General features: G+C 39.0%; 1 protein-coding gene across 3 annotated transcripts in view; it reads left to right on the forward strand.

Moving 5' to 3' along the window:
- ALMS1 (ALMS1 centrosome and basal body associated protein) overlaps window positions 1–17,324 on the forward strand; it is a 74,759-nt gene that overhangs the window by 19,075 nt on the left and 38,360 nt on the right. For all 3 annotated transcript variants that reach the window (XM_074865415.1, XM_074865417.1, XM_074865418.1), the window contains 4 exons: window positions 6,775–6,892; window positions 8,195–10,409; window positions 13,541–13,700; window positions 15,347–16,915. In XM_074865415.1, the coding sequence (XP_074721516.1) occupies window positions 6,775–6,892; window positions 8,195–10,409; window positions 13,541–13,700; window positions 15,347–16,915 (4,062 nt within the window). The remainder of the gene's footprint in view (window positions 1–6,774; window positions 6,893–8,194; window positions 10,410–13,540; window positions 13,701–15,346; window positions 16,916–17,324) is intronic.

A 17,324-nucleotide genomic window follows, 5' to 3' on the forward strand; every position in this document is an offset into this window, starting at 1 on the left:
CCACCCATTAGGTTATTATATTTGTGACTCACTTTTCCAGGACGTAACTGAAATTGCTGAATAAAGATGCTTCAAAAGCTGCTTTCACTTCACCATTAGGCTAGATTATTTCACAAACAAACAAAATCATTGCAGGCAAATAACATGATTGCTTGTGATACTTTAAAATAAACCTGTGTTGCTTCCAGTTCAACTTGCAGTTTATCATTCCTGTACCTGCTTGTGTAATCTTACTTGTATGTAGGTTGCTTTTTGGGTTTTTTTTTGTTCTGAAGTTAAGCAACTGCTTAAGGGGATGGAGTTGAAATTGCCTTGGGAATAACCTGGGAGACATTCATGACAACTCCTCAGGGTTTTATGAGTTTGGCTGTTACTACAATGTGCAGCTCTTACTCCTTTTCATCAGTTTTTGTGGTTATTTTGATAATGCTTTGATCCATCCTTTGTGAAAGAGTCTGTAAGGGGAGAGAGAACGTTTCTGGTGGATCTGGATCCAGAGGTTCCGTTTCATAAGGAACCCCTCTGAGGGCCAAGGCTCAGTGCCTTCCACTGTAGGTCTTGCACTGATGGCTACAACTATTCCTTGTGTCTCCTGTTAGGCTTTCTTCAAAGATTGAATTTGGGATTGGTAACTTGGATTATCTGGTTCAAAAAATTGCCATTTCTCTGCTTGAACCTCATGTTTTACTCATTCAGGGATTCTCTTGTATATGGTGGTGAATATACATGGATTTCTGTGAAGGAAAACAAGACAGGAGATGACTTCTATCTGTAAAGGCAGAATCTGGGACAAGATTAGCTTTGGTAGAAGTAACACTTCTGCTGAAGAAACTTTTAAAATCCTGTGGGTGATACGGAAGCATTAAAGGAAAGACCAGCACTTTTTCTTGTTTCTTAGAAACTTTGGATAATGTACTGGAAATCCCAAATATTTTCCAATACAGAGTTAATAGACTGCTTTGAGTCTACACTGGACACTAAGCCCAGTCCCTTGCTGCCCTAAGCCTTTTCTTTTTTTTTTTTTTTTTTTTTCTTTTCATGTTAGGAAGATTAAGTGAAGTTCTGTATTCTAGCATAAGAACACAGGCTGACAAGCATGGTATGGCTGAATTAATTGCTGGCTGCTGTGGATTTGAAACTATTTCTGAGATGTTTTTGAAGAGGTTTTCTCCTTTATGAAATAAAAAGCACTCTTGGCTCTCTCATGTTTGGGCCTACAGACAGCTTTGTAATTAAAAGCCATGTGTGCATCACAGTGAGCTCCTATCTGGCTAGAATTGGTTAATATTGAATAAAACCCCATTTTTTATGTTTTGCCATGTAGGAAATTCAGGTTTAAGACATACCAAAAAGTGGAAGGACATGGCAGGTTGGGCATGCTTTGGTTTTGCCTACATCCTCTGTATAGGATTGCTGTATTTAGTATATTTTATAGCATTTTGTCCACATTATTATGGTTTGCAAAACTGGAATCCCTTTCATCAAGAAAAATTTCCTGTTATTTGTCAAGGTTTGCGTTTTAAATGCAACTGGAATTAAAGAGAAAGCATAAGGCTTTTTAGTATGATACAAAGATGTAAGAATTCTGTATCCTGTTGATATTTTATTTGTTGCTCTCTAGCAAGTGTGCCAGTAGCTACAGCCTTTTTGTATATGCACTAAAATTTCCAGATATGGGAGAAAAGGTGAGAGGGAAGGGAGAAACATAAGCTATAATACTAATTTATTCCTTCTCTTCAAAAAGTGTTTTGAATTTCATTTAGGGAGGGGGGGAAATCACAATGACAGTTGTATTGAAATTGCTCCTGCTACATTGTGGAACAGATTGACAAAGCCAAGAAGGTTTTGTTTTTGTTTTGCCTTCCTTTTTTATCTCCACAAATGGTAATTTGACTCTGGCATTCAGAATTGTCAGCAGGCTGTAAGATAAAGTAGCATGCCCAGCTTTGCTTGTTCAGTGAATTCAACTGTGAGGAAGCTTTTGACCTTCAGAGCGACAGCGGGAAGAATTACTGTTTTGACACAAGATGCTCGAAGAGTGTTGTACTGACGTCACTTGCTGCTTTAAGCCTCGAGCACCTGCTTCTCTGCCTGCAAAACCTAGGTTATGTCTGAGCATAATGAGCCCCTAAATCATCGTAAGCATCCGAAATATGATAGTGATGATCTTTCTGCCTCCTGAAGAAAATAAGTTACTGAAAACATCAGAGTTCATGCGCTGTAAGATTCAAAAAAAAACTGGAGGAGGTAGAACAGGTGACATGGCTGAAGTTATATTTTATATATATATATAAAAAAATCAGTTTTGTATTCCCAGTTAAATGTCATCTATTGAACTCCATAAGGGTGCTTTTACAGGTCATCTCTGCAGGTGCTGCGGGGGGCAAGCTGGAAGAGAGGTGTTCTACCGAGGATGTGGCTGCAGTGAATCTTGACTATTGTCTTTCCTCCTTTTTTTTTTTTTTTTCTGTTCCCTTTTTTGTCTCACTCTTCTTTCCTGGCCTTGTCAGTCATTTGCTTCAAGTCAGTGATCACCACCACAGTTCTTCTGACTGGAAACCTCTGGGGAGGGTCGGGTACTGTCAGATTTCTGCTACATGGCAAAACCAGAACGCTCTTTGGAGAAGTCAGGGGAGCAAGATTGCCTGAAATGGAGGCTAGGCTGAAGGTACAGTTTCACAGTGTATTTAGTCAGCTAAACTGCTACTGAAAAGCAGGAGTCTGGCTTTTCCTTGTTCTGATGTATCCCCTCTGCTAAACCCACTATGTGAATCGGTGCAATCAGATCAGCTTGCTGTTCAGACTGGTTGGAAACGGAGATGGTTACGCTTCAGCTGGATCAGAGTCCCTTGCCTGTGCAACAAAAGGAGAGGGAAAAACATCTCTGGGCTGGGGTGGAGAGATTGGGGCTGTCCCTTCTTGCTGAGGTGTAGTCTTACCGCTTCAAGCGGAGACGGAGAATGCGGAGGCTTTTGTTCAGGACTACATCTAAGAGGCTGAGGAGGGAGGGAAGAGATTTATTTGTGCTGTTCAAATAACTGTTGAAGCCATTAATGATCTATCTAAACTGCCTTGCACGTTTTGTAGAGAGCCAGCTATGTTGTTGTATCGTATCAGCGCACTCAGAAATGTCACCTAGGCTTGCATAGCTTCAGTGTTTTACATTGGATTCTTGTTATATATTATCTAAACTGAAATGCTGTTAATGACCAAATTTCTGTTCTTGCATACGTACATACAAATGTAATCAAGTCACCCTTAATCTTCTCTTTGATTATATTACACAGATTTAGTTCCAGGAGGCTCTTGAGATGAGGCATGTTTCTTCAATCTTTTCTCTGATCCTCCTGCGATGTTTGCAGATACAGAGTTATGGTCATCAGATACCATTTCAATAGTAGTTTCAGTACAAGGTTGGAAAGGCTAGTCCTACTTACTGCTAATTCACTATTCTTCTTCTTATATGTATGAAAAATTTGCTTGCCATTTGGGATGCAGTATTGCACTGGCCTATCAGTGGTTTGTTTGTCATGACCCCAAGTCCTCATCCGAATTGTTGCTTTCTGAGGTAGCCCTTGACTCTGTTAGGTTTGCTGGGCTGCTTTATTCCCCTCAGCGTGTGACTGGACTTCAGTTGCACTAAAACTTGTATCTTTTGCCATGCTGTGATGCCAGGGGACTCAAACTGCCCCGTATCAGTGGTCTGTGCAGGGAGATAGTTCTTGCTTGGCAAATAATCTGCCTCATCCATGTGCCTTCACTGTAAGAACTTGGCTGTAAAATCCTTATTTCTGAAGTTTCCAATAGGGCAGGGACAAGAATGGCTCTTACAGGGGCTGCCTAGATGTGTACCCATGCAGTGAGGATTTCCTGTTTATAATTCTGCTTGGAGAATGCTAAATCATTTTTCATCTGTTGTAAGTGCTGGGTTGACTTTTCTTAATACAAACGTTGAGTGGTACTTAAATTTTTGTTGATATATCTTTAAAACATTGATTTATCAGCCAAATGTTGTGACTTCTGGGGGGGGTGTGTGTGTATATGCATATATGCACATTTATTTTATCAATACATGCGTAGTTACATTAAAAAATTGTTTGGCAAGATCTGTTTTTGACAGCGTTTGACAGCTTTTTTTTTTTTTTTCCAATTATTTTTGGTTCTCTCTGTCAGTCTTTTTTATTTCTTCATTTACAAAGACAGCACCCAGTCTTTATTGTGCAGAAAAGCTTTTTCTTTAACGACTCCTGATTTTCAGTTTAGCTTGAAAACACATTTTCATTCAAAGTGAAGAAGTTAAGCTGAAAATCAGGAAAGCTTATTTTCCTCTAATATTGTATGAATAAAAATGAGATGCCAGTTCTGAAAACTTGAAGTGTATCATGATGTGAGATGACAAGTCTAATTTGATAACTGCAATTACTATTGCCTTTATTCACTAATATAATTTTAAATGTAAAACAAGATTTGGGAGGATAAAAAGTACATCTAACACAACTGAGATAGTTTAGATTCCAACTTGCTTGATGTTTCTCAAAATACGTTTTTGCATCTTTAATGCAGTTCTGTATCCAAGCTAACTATAGTGAATCTACTCAGTATTTTCAAGTATAATGACAAAAAATTTGAGTGAATGCACACTAAACAGAATAAATGCACTGTAAATACTGTCTACTCCCAGTTAGTGGTTGGGAATAAGGAATCTAATGTGCAAGCTCTATTTGGTTCTAAGTCAGTATAAGCTACTGAAAACAAACCTCTTTGTTTTCTGTAAAGTACATTTTAAATAAATGCTAAGGAGATTACAGTGAATTAGATCAGTCTCCTGTTCCATGATTTTTAAATCATGATTCTAATTGTGATTTAAATCACATAAGTACTAATCAGTCTGGTACATTAGACCATAATTGTCGTTGTGCCCTGTAATATAACAGAGCCCTGAGGCAGTGTTGTATTATAAATGAGACATCCCTGACCTTGTTCCTTATTTTCTTGGCTCCTGCTCCCCCTGTGCTGATGTTGCCGTTTTCTTCTCTGTTTTTTTACACTTCCACATGTGTTATCATTATTCTTTCATCCAGCTTTGCACAGGTGCTTACCAGTCTACGTTGGAGCCTCTTCTGAATGCCTCCTCTTGTCAAGTTGCTCAGGAGTAGCTATTTGTACCTGTTTTTTTTAAGATACATATAATTTCTTTTCCTAGAAACTTCCAAAAAAGCAGGTGACTTTTAAAACTTTTCATTCATGTTTGGTATTGCACATAGTTAAGACGAAAGTGAAATGGAGTGGTGATTAGTGCAATGCCTTTAATAAAGTAAGAGGGAGAGTTTAGCTTCAAGGAGGTACTGGGTGCTAGAAAAACTAAGACTCCCCACTTAAGTTGCTACAGTGTGTTTGTGCCATCTGTACTACAGATGCTAAAGTATAAATTTGGCTTCCTCTAGGAGACATTAGGCTGGCCATGTGGTGGAGACAGCTGCCCAGATAGGATGGAATCCTTGAAACTGTATCACAGTCACATTATGAGTTTTCTAGCTGCTGCTGAGGTGGGACTAGGGGGCATCCAAATTTTGAGCCTGTGTCATGTAGAATTATTTCTATCCATATAAATGTCCTCTTACTACACAGTGTTCTAAGTAATTTAAGAAATGTTGATTGGAAATATTAAATTAAAAATGAAGCAGAAAGGTCATCTTGTGGTTGGATACCACTCATCGGCTGATCTAATACAGGCCGTAGAAAGCCTCGGGATAAAGCTGACGTAAGGTAAATCTGATTTTTTTGTATGAAATGGTCATCTTATCTGATGTGATCATGCTTCTGTAAGTGTTGCAGAGTATAGCTTGGCTGAGATGGTTGAAAACTAATGAACCTAAATTAAATGAATATGAATTCTGGTTCTGAAAGTCATACTCTTGATGGCAAATAGCTTTTTTGCTTTAAAAAAAAAAAGCTTACATAACAAAGTATTGGAAGTAATTTTTTTTGCATCCATCAAACGTGTATGTAATCATTTACACTTATCAGATACCAGCTTATAGTTGTGTTTATTCTTGTGGTATAAAACATTTCCGTTTGTTTTTGTAAGCAGTGAACTGGGAAAAGAAGTGCCAACAACCTCAAAGAACAAAGAAATACATGATCGAAATTAAAATTTACTGCTACAGTAGTAGACAGTGGTACTAGTATAATTGTGATGACTAAGTTTTGTTGTTATTATGGAAATATTTATTTTTAAATAGTTTTAGTGTTACTACTATTATTGAAATATTTATTATTGAAACACTAAAGAAAAAAACCTATGCAGCCTTTGCTATAATCAAAATTTATGGAAAAATGGAGACTGGAGAAGGCATCAGTGGGGATTCTTGGTTTTTAAAGAGGTAAATGGTGATCTGGGTAGAAGCCCTGTGGACATTCTCCAACATGTACAGACCACACAGAAATAACACGGGGAGGTGCTGACTAGTGAGTGGAAAAGGACAGGGATGTGCGCAGAAAGAAGTTTAAGGATGAGAGGGTAAGTTGGGGATGTCAGTGTCATGTAACGTTTTGGGATTGACGAGAAGAAACCTGAATTCAATACGTGGTAAGAAAGCTGAATTTAATATATGAGGGAATATGCTTCAGCAGAGGATTTAATTGATGGGATTACATCATTTTCACTGCAGTTGGCATGTTTTTGAATTTTGAAGGCTGTATTAGTTGGCAGAGCAGTTGAAAGAGGGATTGCCTGGAAAGCTTTTATTACTGTGTTATTGTTATTTTTAACAGATATTCAGGACAGTCAATTCTCTCCCCATCTTCCGCTGCTGGTGTATTCAACACAAGGCCAAAGATTGTCAGATGAGATGCTTCTCCAGCAATCAGAAATGGATTTTTTTCCCTTAAGGTAGGATAAAGTTTCCTGGTGTCATGACAGAATGCAAACCTTTTTTCCTGAGTGGCCATGAATTGTCCTACATTTGAGAATTAAATAATTACAGTTTTATGGTCACAGAAATAAGACAAAGGTGTGGTTTACTCTTTGTTTTGAATAGACAGAAGGCATTGTCAGAGTTCTACTAATCTTTTTATTTTGCCTTCAAAAGAGTTTGAACAAGAGAAAACCAGAACAAGCCTCTTCTGAACTTGTTATCCTAGTGTAGCTGAAGAAAATGGGAAAATGAGGAACTCCACCCTCTCAGACATCTTTTTAGCTTTCTTAAACTCTGACATAAACTTCGTGAAATTTTGGGCACAAAAATCAGATACTACTTCTATTTACAGTAGTAAATACATTCATACATATACATTTAATAATACTGTAGTTTGTATGTACTGGAGTAATATATATTATGTGTAATTTAAAATACATATTTTTATATAAAGTATGAATACATAAAGAAATAGCTATTTCAGTAGAAGTCTTTGTCCAAGCCTTCATTTCAAGGTGTGATAAATGATTCCTTTTGTGCAAAGAAGAGGGAAAAAAAGAAAGTGTGCATATAAACACACATATTTACAGTGTCATTGATGTTTAGGCTTCCTTGTACTTTTTTTTTTTTTGTGTGACAGGAGGCAGATTTGTTACCTAAGGGGATAAACTGTGACTTCACTTTGTGGATCAGAACTTAGTTGCACCAGAGCTGGTGGTCTACTTGCATGACGTAATATAATTGGGGTTTGATGATCATTTTCATATAAAATAACTATGATTTCAAAATCCACAATAAAAATATTGGAAGTTATAGGAATTTGTTACTTGTCTTCATCTGGGACCTGGCTTATTTTATATCCTTTAAAGAAATAATTGATATAATGAAACTGAAGTAGGTGATTTATATTAAAAAAAAAAAAACCAACACAGACAAATTTCCATATGTAAGTAACTCCTGTATTTTATTTAATAATAAACATCCTGTTAGTAAAAAATACTTGCAGTTCTAAATAGGTAGAAAAATACTGACATACTAAGTAGAAACTAGTATTATTTTCAAACCTTTATTTTAAAGGGCTTTTTTATATTGTTTGGACTTTCTTTACATTTCTTCATTTTGGCCTGTTTAGGGGATGTATATATGTGTATGTTACTAAACCCCAGTTATTTGTTTGAGTGAAATTCTACTTTTGCCCCTTATATTAAAGCAGAGAATATGGCTGTTAAAATAAAAAATATGATCAGAAATTCACTTACTTTTCTTGCCTCTTACAGAGGAGTCCCTGATGTTTCTGGTGTGTCTGAGGAGCATTCAAAGCCTTTGCACACCTGTGAAGCTGTGTCACTGACAGACTCTCCCTCTGATGCACCCAGCGACTGCTTTACTTTGTCCCAGCATCCTTTTTCGTTCAGACTTGTGGAACCTTGTGATGCCAGATGCAGTGGTGGTTTGTCTCAACAAATCTCTTTTTCTGGACAGCTACTTGTGAGCAAGGAGGCAAATGAAGACTGTAAAAATGTAACTTATGAGGAGGCATTGATTCCCCCAACAAGTGACAGTTTAGCAAACTCCACCTCCCAGGTGATGCTAACCAAGGCATTTAGACTGAGCCTAATGGAAGCCTCTCTTCCAGTGCAGACCTGTAGCACGTCTGTGAAAGATAAACAGTTCTTCCGTGACAGCGCTGTACCAGCTACTGGTTTTGAGCTTCCAGAGAAAGAAGAAGGGTTGCTGAGGCATGATGAGTTCTCATCTTCAGGAAACTCCTCTTGTAAAACAGCACTGACTAAGAATTCAGAAAAAAGTGAAAGAGAGGTGCAAAAGGAAAAGGTAAAAATGGCTGAGAGTGAGTCAGAAGGGTGCATGAGGCAACTAGAGCAGCTGGAAAAAGCAAAGAACGTTCCTGAGATTGATTTATCTGATAATTTATCTGATGGTTTGAGGAAAGACAATTGTAAAAATTCAGATGCACAAGATGATTTTTCTGCAAAAACTTCCGAAATAGCCAAACTGCCGAAGGAACGTGAAGTGGATTTAAATGGCTCTGAAAGCTTGAAATTCGCGGCTGCTACTGAGGAACTCCGGGGAGCTTTCCTAGATCACCAGCAGAAACAACTACCTCCTGCAGTGAGATTTGAGAAGGGGGAGTTTATCCCTACCGTGACAAGCACCAGTGATTGTGCATCTAAACAACTAGTTGTGACTGACATGGAAGCTCCTTCTTCATGCAGTGAGGATGCCCCAGTGGAAGTAGAACCTGGAGTGAGCAGGAGTGAATTAACTATTTCAGATTTTTCCATAGAGAGGGGCCATAAAGTTACAGGCATTTCCCCTTCCTTAAATCTTGTAGGTGATGGCTCATTCTCTGTACACTTTGCTCATCCAAGCTATCAGTCTACTCCAGGGATACTTCTACAGAAAAATGTTAAGGCAGAAGAACTTGGTGTCCTTGTGATCAAACCAGATATTCAGGCCTCTCCTTCCTGCTTAAATGAAGAAACTTCAGGGAACTTGTCTACCAGGACACCTGTATCTGTTGAGAAGCAACATGCACTCCAATGTGCTCGGAAAGAAAACAATGAATATTTTGAGTCCTTAAAATTGAAATATCCCCACACTGGAAGAATTCAGTCTCTCCCATCGCTTAGCTTCATGGAGAAGGTAGGGGCTTGGAACATGAGCCAGCCAGAGGAGGCAGCTGATGCAGTGATTTCGTGTGACCCAGGTGGAGTTTCTCCTAGAAGGAAAGCCTACAGCGCAATTGCCAGTTCTTCAAACAATATTTCGTCGATACAAAAAAGTGGTAGAGATCCCAAAGATTATGTTGCTGCTTCCTCAGGAGAGACAGGTTCCCTGGGAAGTTTGCATTTTCATAATAAAAACTTACTCCTTGTCCACCCTCTTACTAGATCTCAGTCTGACAACGCGGTAAATGTTTGCAGTAACAATATGTCCTTGGTTGAAGTTACTCCGCCAGCAAACTCAACAGAGGCAGTGCAGCCTCTAGAAGAAAAAAGTAATGTTTTAGTATCTGAAAATAGCTTAGGAGGCTCTGTGATACAAAAGTTTATAGCTGAAATTGTTTCTGGATCTAGTGATGAAGATTCAGAAGTTAGTAGTAGAGGACAAAGTTCACACCCAAATGTTTTTATGGCCAGTGCAGGAGTTGCTCAACTCCTTAGAGAGGACAGAAACTCTCCAACTGATGACTGGAAGAATTGTGATGCTCTTGAAAATCAGTCTCGCACCCTAAATATTCCTACTGGCCGTGTCAGCATGGACAATTTCAGTGATATTTCCCCAGATAGTTTGAATCTTCCTGTTAGTTCTGGAGAAAGTAGCCATGGGGGCTTGGGCTCTGCAGGGTGCTCTTCAGTGGTTTCCAGGCACCACTTCACCACTGCAAAAGATGACAACTTCATCCCCATTGGAGCAACTTCTTTGGAAACTCCAGAGAAAGAAGAGCTTAATATTGAAGAAAGGATCCCAGTAAGTTAGTTTTTAATAAAAATTTCTAACTCTTTTTTTTACCTTTTGGTTATGAAGAGATCAGAGTACTCTTGGCTGTCATAGAGTGAGGGACAGAAGTGCAGAAGGTACCACAGGAACGAGACACTGGCATGGTTATAGTTCGCTTCCAATATCCAGTCACGTTGGGAGCCTGTCAGGCAGTAGTTCATCTTCTAGAAATATTAGCAAATACATCTTTTATGTAAGCCTAAAAAAATCTTAAAGGACCCTTCAGAACAGATTCTAATTTGAACTCTCATTTCAGAGTTAGGCCATTTTTTTCCCCCCATTGTTCTTTTAGAAGATTTTGGTAAGATCTACATCACTACAGACTAAATTAAATGGTTTTACACTGGTCTGTGCTACTGGTGAATTTCATCCATGATACTAGTTCAGCTTATCTTAAACACAGAGGTGGAAAAAATAACTTTTAGGTAATATTTAACATGGGCAAAGCAAGCATTGGATATGGGAAAGTTTTTTGTGTTTTTTTCCAGGTATAGACGATAGTATCATGGTAACAGAATACAAGAAAAATGTAAAGATTGGTGCTCTTTTAGCAGAGCATTGATAAGCCATTTCTGATCTTCCAGATTCTTTCAAAAGATCAGGTTATAATTATCCAAACATGAGGTTGAGACTCAACTGCTGACTAAGGAAATGCTAGGCTGCAGAAAAGAGAGATGAACTTCACACACCCACGGATCTGCAATAATAGCAAAACCAACACAGAACTCCTTGGCAAATCAAATTGCTTTTTTTTTCTATAAATACTGGTTTTGCTTGTTCACTTTGTTCCAGTATCTAAGGCATAAATTCTTGATTCTTTGTATATTGCTCATAAAAGATGTTTGAAGCCTCTATATACCTTTCCTCCTTTATATCTCATTTGGCTAATGCAGATTTCTTTCTTCCATTCCCCATTTTAGGATGGTTGGTGAGAATGGAGGGCAGACTGTGGCAGCCATGTTAACTATACTAATAGCTGTTGAGTGTTAGAGAAGATTAAATGCAGATTTATGTTAATGATAAACATGTAATTATCTTCTGAGTAAGTGGCTGTTCCTCTCACAAGATGACTCCTATAATCATTAGATCTTTGGAACTGTGTTTCAGAAGCACTCTTCTCTCAGTTGTCTTTGCAAATACGTGTTGAAACAAATATAAATATTGTAGGGAGGATATCTTAAATGAAATTCATGAGATGTAAAGGTTGTCTGTTACCTCCTTTTTTTTTTTTTTTTTAAAATGGCTATAATTAGGCATGTTCTCCAGCCCTAGTTCTGAGGAATTATGCTCTCATAAATCACTGACAAGGTAAAAGAGATTAGGTCACATATATGGCTGTTAATATGTAGGTTTATAATAAAATAATAGGAAGTAGAGTTGGCTAAGATCTATAAGGTAATTTATTTCCTTTTGTTGGCTAGTTTAAGACATACTATAGATGAGTTGAAATTAACTTGCTCCTACAGGTTATTAAGTCAAGGCTAATTTTGTTTTTTTTTTTTTTTTTCTTCATATAATGTCTGTATATAAACTTAGATGCTCTGTGAAAAGGGAAGGAGTTACTTTCACAGGAGATCTTAAACAGTCTTTGGTAGGCTCTTACCTCCATGAGACTCCTCCAGCTTTCAAAATATATTAATACAGGGAAAGATGCTCTGTGTGTCTGAACCGACCATCTCCTGGGTGTTGCACAGAGAGAGTTGGTCTCATCCACATAACATTTTTCTCTAGTATGTCGCAGAGTTTTAGGTTTTGAGTATGATTTTTGTTTGGCTTCTCTAAACTAACTGCTTTGTTTAATGTTAATGAAGTTATACTTGGATAGTGATTTTTATAGATAGATATATATGTGATATATAAATAGTGCTTGTGTGTATTTGTTCTGTACTTATGGAAAAGGGAAAAAGACATGCATTTTGTGCCATCTTTACTAAGAAGGGGTTATTGCTTTAGCTGCACTAGTAAAACTAAGTCTTGGTTGTACATAGAATTTGTACTCTTGAGTATCCTATGGTTTATAGACTTAAACCAGTGCAATAGGTGGTTTCTAGAAGTGGTTTCATAGCCCAGGAGTTTTTTGAGGTACTGCTGAAATTTGTTCATTGCATGCTAGGCCACTGAGTAGACGGGCCATTACATATTAGACTACTTGTGTTCCTTGGCCAGTACGAGTCTATTCCCTACAGCAACATCACAAAAGCTGTTTCATGATGTTTTTTAACCAACTCTGATAAAAGGGTTCCCAATTATTTGCCTTGAAGACTAGCCCATAATAAATTTGTTCTGAAGAGTGAGGAATTTTCCTGCTGCCTAGCTGGAATTTCAAGTTCTGACAATGTTTTCTGTGCAGCTGTCATTTGGGGAGGAAAAAAGTTTTTAAACCAAATATTTGTGTTCTCCTTCCAGCTGGCAAATATCATTTAGACAGGTGAGGCTGAAGTTTACCAATCTCCTCTGAAGTATCAGACTTGTTGCTCATGCAGTGTACAGAGCGTGCATTTGAGTAAAAAGACTATAAGCAGTCGACTCTTTTCACAAGAACAGGATATGTGGCTTCTTCTTTGACCTTTTCCATCGCTTCTGGATCCTGTGGAAAGGGCTGTGCACTGGTTTGGTGGTAGCAGGCTACTGCCAGTTGCTATCTTTGACATGTGATGAAGAAAATGTCAGGAAAGCCCCAGGAAGAAAACTGTTGGTGAGCGCAAGCACAAGGAATCACCAGCAGAAACAGTTCTTGCCGCTTCTGTCCGAATTGCTGCCAAACATAAATGAATGAGGACTAGATTGGAAGATGTGTCAGTTGTTCTGCTGGGCTGCCTGTGGCTTGTGAGGTGCCCATTATGTAGACCTAGTCATACTAGCTAGAAAAAAGGCTTGTCACTCACGGTCCAAAGACTAGAATAAGCTGGAGATGATGTCTCATATGTGACTGCTTTAGTATTTTGGGTGAACTGTTAGCGCGAGTTGAACACGATGGAGGCTTAAGATGTTTTAAAGCAAGTTGTTTGCATTTAAGATGACATGGAAAATGAATGCGACTTCAGAATCCATTGACATTCTGTGAGAGTGCCATATGTCTTACTTATTTCTTCTCTTGGCAGCTTTATCTTCGCAACCTTGGCATTGATCAGTCACCTGGAACTATACTGATGCCGTTTGTACCCCGAGGACCCATCAGGGAGGTTGAATTTTCCCCTTCAGAGCTTAGAACGCTGAAGGACTCCACTGACATGCTGACGAGGGCCGCTCCGCAGCCACAGGGTATGGGCAAGGAAGACCTTGTGCTTAGAGTGCACAGAACTTCAGACTCACCTGTGAGGTTGCTCTTGACCTGGTAGTGTCAAGAGTGTTTCTGCTCATGCGATGCTCTGTTTCATTCATATGAGTTGATCTTCTTCCATCTCAAATGTAAAATGTTTGGCATTGGAAAAGTGAGCCTTTTAAGGCTTTTAAGCCTTCTCACTGAGGGCTCATGGCTATGTGGCATGTTCTAGCCAGTGCAGTGGCATTTTATCTTTTTTTTCTTTATTTTTCTTTTTGTAAGAGTTCTTAAGAAGGAAATGTGTTGTATCTGAAGATTAAAGAAATGTTACCAGACTTTTTCTTTCTGTGAGAGAAATGTCTCAGTTTCTCTTTCTTTCTGAGACTTATTGGTGTGTTCAGTGTGACAAAAAGTCATACACGTTTTATAACTGTGACCAGATCAGTTCATAAATCCATCCATCTCAAAACATTAAAAAAAAAAAAAATCAATATGACCTTAACAAGCGTTGAGTCATTTCTATATGAAGAACTGAGTGTGCTCAGTTAGGGTTAAGATGTTCTTTGGTGGCATGCCCATGCAGTATGTCATTAAAATGTGAAAATGTGCATTGCAACTATCTAAAATACGTATTTTCCTGAGCATATTCTGTTTTGGCATTTGAATCTTGTACCCAGTGGGGAAGAGCAAATCTGAAGTCTCTTCCCAACAAGTGCCTGTCTAACCCTTTGAATATCTGTGGCTTCAGGAATCCTGCACTGACCTGTTTTTCTGACCAGAAGTGATTAAATGCACCTCTTCTTATGCCTGTTGGGCTTATTTTCTTTTATTATTTTTTCCTTCTTTAAGCAAGGTGGGAGACTCGGCAACTGAAACAACTTGGCAATCAATACAGGGGCAGAGCTGTCCTCAGTAGAGAGATTATTCAGCTGAGCTCCTGACTACTTAATGTACTTGAAAATATATCAGAGTTGGGCCATGAAACAAAATTGTGTTTGAAACAAATAAAATTACTGTTGGCAGGCCTACCTGGGAGCTGGCTCTTCACTGTTGTGTGTACCTGCCAGCATGGATTTAAGAACAGCATTTGCACTTAAGTTTGGCTGCTTTTTTTTTTTTTTTTTTTAATAGAAACAATTAGGTGTTATATATCCAAATTCTGTAAGTGCATCTTGTCTGCTTTTGGACTTTTCTAACCAGTAGTGGGAAGCAAGCTTATCCATAGTGTGTCCTTTGCCTTATTCCAAAAGGATATTTTGGAAATACCCTCAGCCCTTCTGTTTCTTGCAGGGATACTTTTATAATCCAAGTGTTCATTTGGATATTCAAGCACCACTGTGTCCTTTATCTAAGAACATTTATTTCTAGTTTAAGCATTTATTTAAAAGCAAGTTATTTAAGTCAAGATCTGTAGTTTCTTTGATATTCCCTATTTATCCAAAATGGTCTAAGAGATTTCTTTCAGTAGACAATTCTCATGCAAATCTTAGTTCAAGTCTCATTCTGAAAACAGTTTCCTAAATGTTTTTTGATATTTTAATTCTTCCCTTCCTTTACAAGCCCTGTAGTACAAGAAAAAGTAGTCTTTATTGATGCAGCTGTTTTCTGGAGCCCCAAACTTAACGAATCTTCTGTTTCTTCGTAGATAAATTGCTGTCAGCAGTTGAAATTATGCAAACAAGTTTTAACTCCGGCACTTCTACTCTCAGTATGTCTATACCAATGAATTCAGAAGTTGGCTCTGATATTCTGTCACCCCGTGAACTCTCTCCCCGCTTCTCAAGATCTTTTGGAGACAAACCAGTGAGTCAGTGCAGTATGTCATGCCACCAACTGGAGATCACTGCTCCGCTTTCCCTGCAACGGGCGGCAGAATGTTCAGCTGTCTCCAAAGCAGCTGAACCAAACCAGCAGCCGCAGACTGTTTCACCTGACTGCCATTCCGACAGAGAGAGTCCCATGCTTGTTGCAAAAAGTGTTCAGGATCTGCTAGCTAAAAATGAGTCAAAAGATGTGAATAGCAGCCCGCAGAGATGGACTGCCAGATCTTTGGCTGGAGTTACAAATGAGGTGGAAGTTGACAGAGGATCACAGACTTCAAGTGTAGGTAGTAAGAGGAATAAGGGTCAAGAAAGTGGTTCTTCAATTGCATCTGGTGTTTTGCAAGAAATATGTAAGCTTTTGGCAGAGGCAGACGATATATCTGGCAGGTGGCATGATCCTGTCTTTTCCACTGCCTCTTCTAGTGAAACTGGTGAGTCTTCCCCAGCGCTGATTAGAAAGGAGGATGGCACCAAAGATTCCAGGTTAGTGAAAGACAGAGTCCCTCAGTTTCAGAAGATACCGTCATGGGATGAGACTATGACCAGGAGAAGTATGCAAGAGGAGGGGTTGGTAATAAAGCCTCTGAATTATAACACATGCAATTTAAGATGGGAGAATTCTTTTGATATTAATTTGCACAATAGTGAAGAGACGATGAAGGAAATGACCAAAGAGTTTAGGACAGGTAAATCTGTAGGAAGGTCTGAGCCAGAAGGTTGTAGTAGTGTAACTACAGACAGAAATCAACCTGGTTTTGTGGGTCTTGAACAAAGTGATGGAAGTAGTGAAGTCAGCACTGGAAGAACCTCAGAGTTGGGGAATCCTTCTTCCTCAGAGCCTCTAGGCAGTGTCACCAGTGTCGCAGGAGGCTTCCAGAGCATGTTGTCTAAGGGTAGTGCAGCCAGAAGCAAGGCAGGAGGCATGCGAGAGCGCGATGATAATAGCAGTGGAGATTCAATAGCTGCCTATGTCAGAACCCTTCTGGGGAATCCTTCTTCCTCAGAGCCTCTAGGAAGTGTTGGTGTCGCAGGAGACTTCCAGAGCATGTTGTCTAAGGGTAGTGCAGCCAGAAGCAAAGTAGGAGGGATGCGAGAGAGCGATGATAGTAGCAGTGGGGATTCACTAGCTGCCCGTGTCAAAAACCTCCTGAGGAATCCTCCTTCCTCAGAGGCTTTAGGCAGTGCCACAGATGTTTCAGGAGGCTTCCAGAGCATGTTGTCTAAGGATAGTGCAGCCAGAAGCAAGGCAGGAGGGATGCGAGAGAGCGATGACAGTAGCAGTGGGGATTCACTAGCTGCCCGTGTCAAAAACCTCCTGAGAAATGGATCACCTGTTGCACACACAACACAAATTCTGAAGAGCACAGATGAAGAGGAGAGGAAAGCACGAGGTAATGAAGCATCTCAGTTGGGTTTTATCAAGTGATGTGTTAGAATGGCAAATCTTTAGGTATATGTTTAAGGGATTACTTTGAAATGAAGGGGTATGGATGTATGAGGACCTCTGAGGTCATCTGAGTCTGCTCCCCTGATTTTAAAGGTGTTTATATTAATTTATTAACGATAAGCTTTAACAGGATAGGGCTTAAATGTTCAAAGTTTTTTAGTCATCTTACATCGTATGGGACAGAATTGAACTTTCTCAGTTTGAATACCTTCTTCTGCTTAGCATTGACACAAAGAAGTGTTTTGTCCACATAGCTATTAAGCATGTGCTAGGGATTAGGGACTGTGTGAAAGAGTGTTGACTTGAGTCTGAGACTGTAAAGATGACAGAACCGGGCAGTGGGTCTTGGATTC

This window comes from Strix uralensis, chromosome 4, assembly GCF_047716275.1.
Source record: "Strix uralensis isolate ZFMK-TIS-50842 chromosome 4, bStrUra1, whole genome shotgun sequence".
Classification (NCBI taxonomy): Eukaryota; Metazoa; Chordata; class Aves; order Strigiformes; family Strigidae; genus Strix; species Strix uralensis.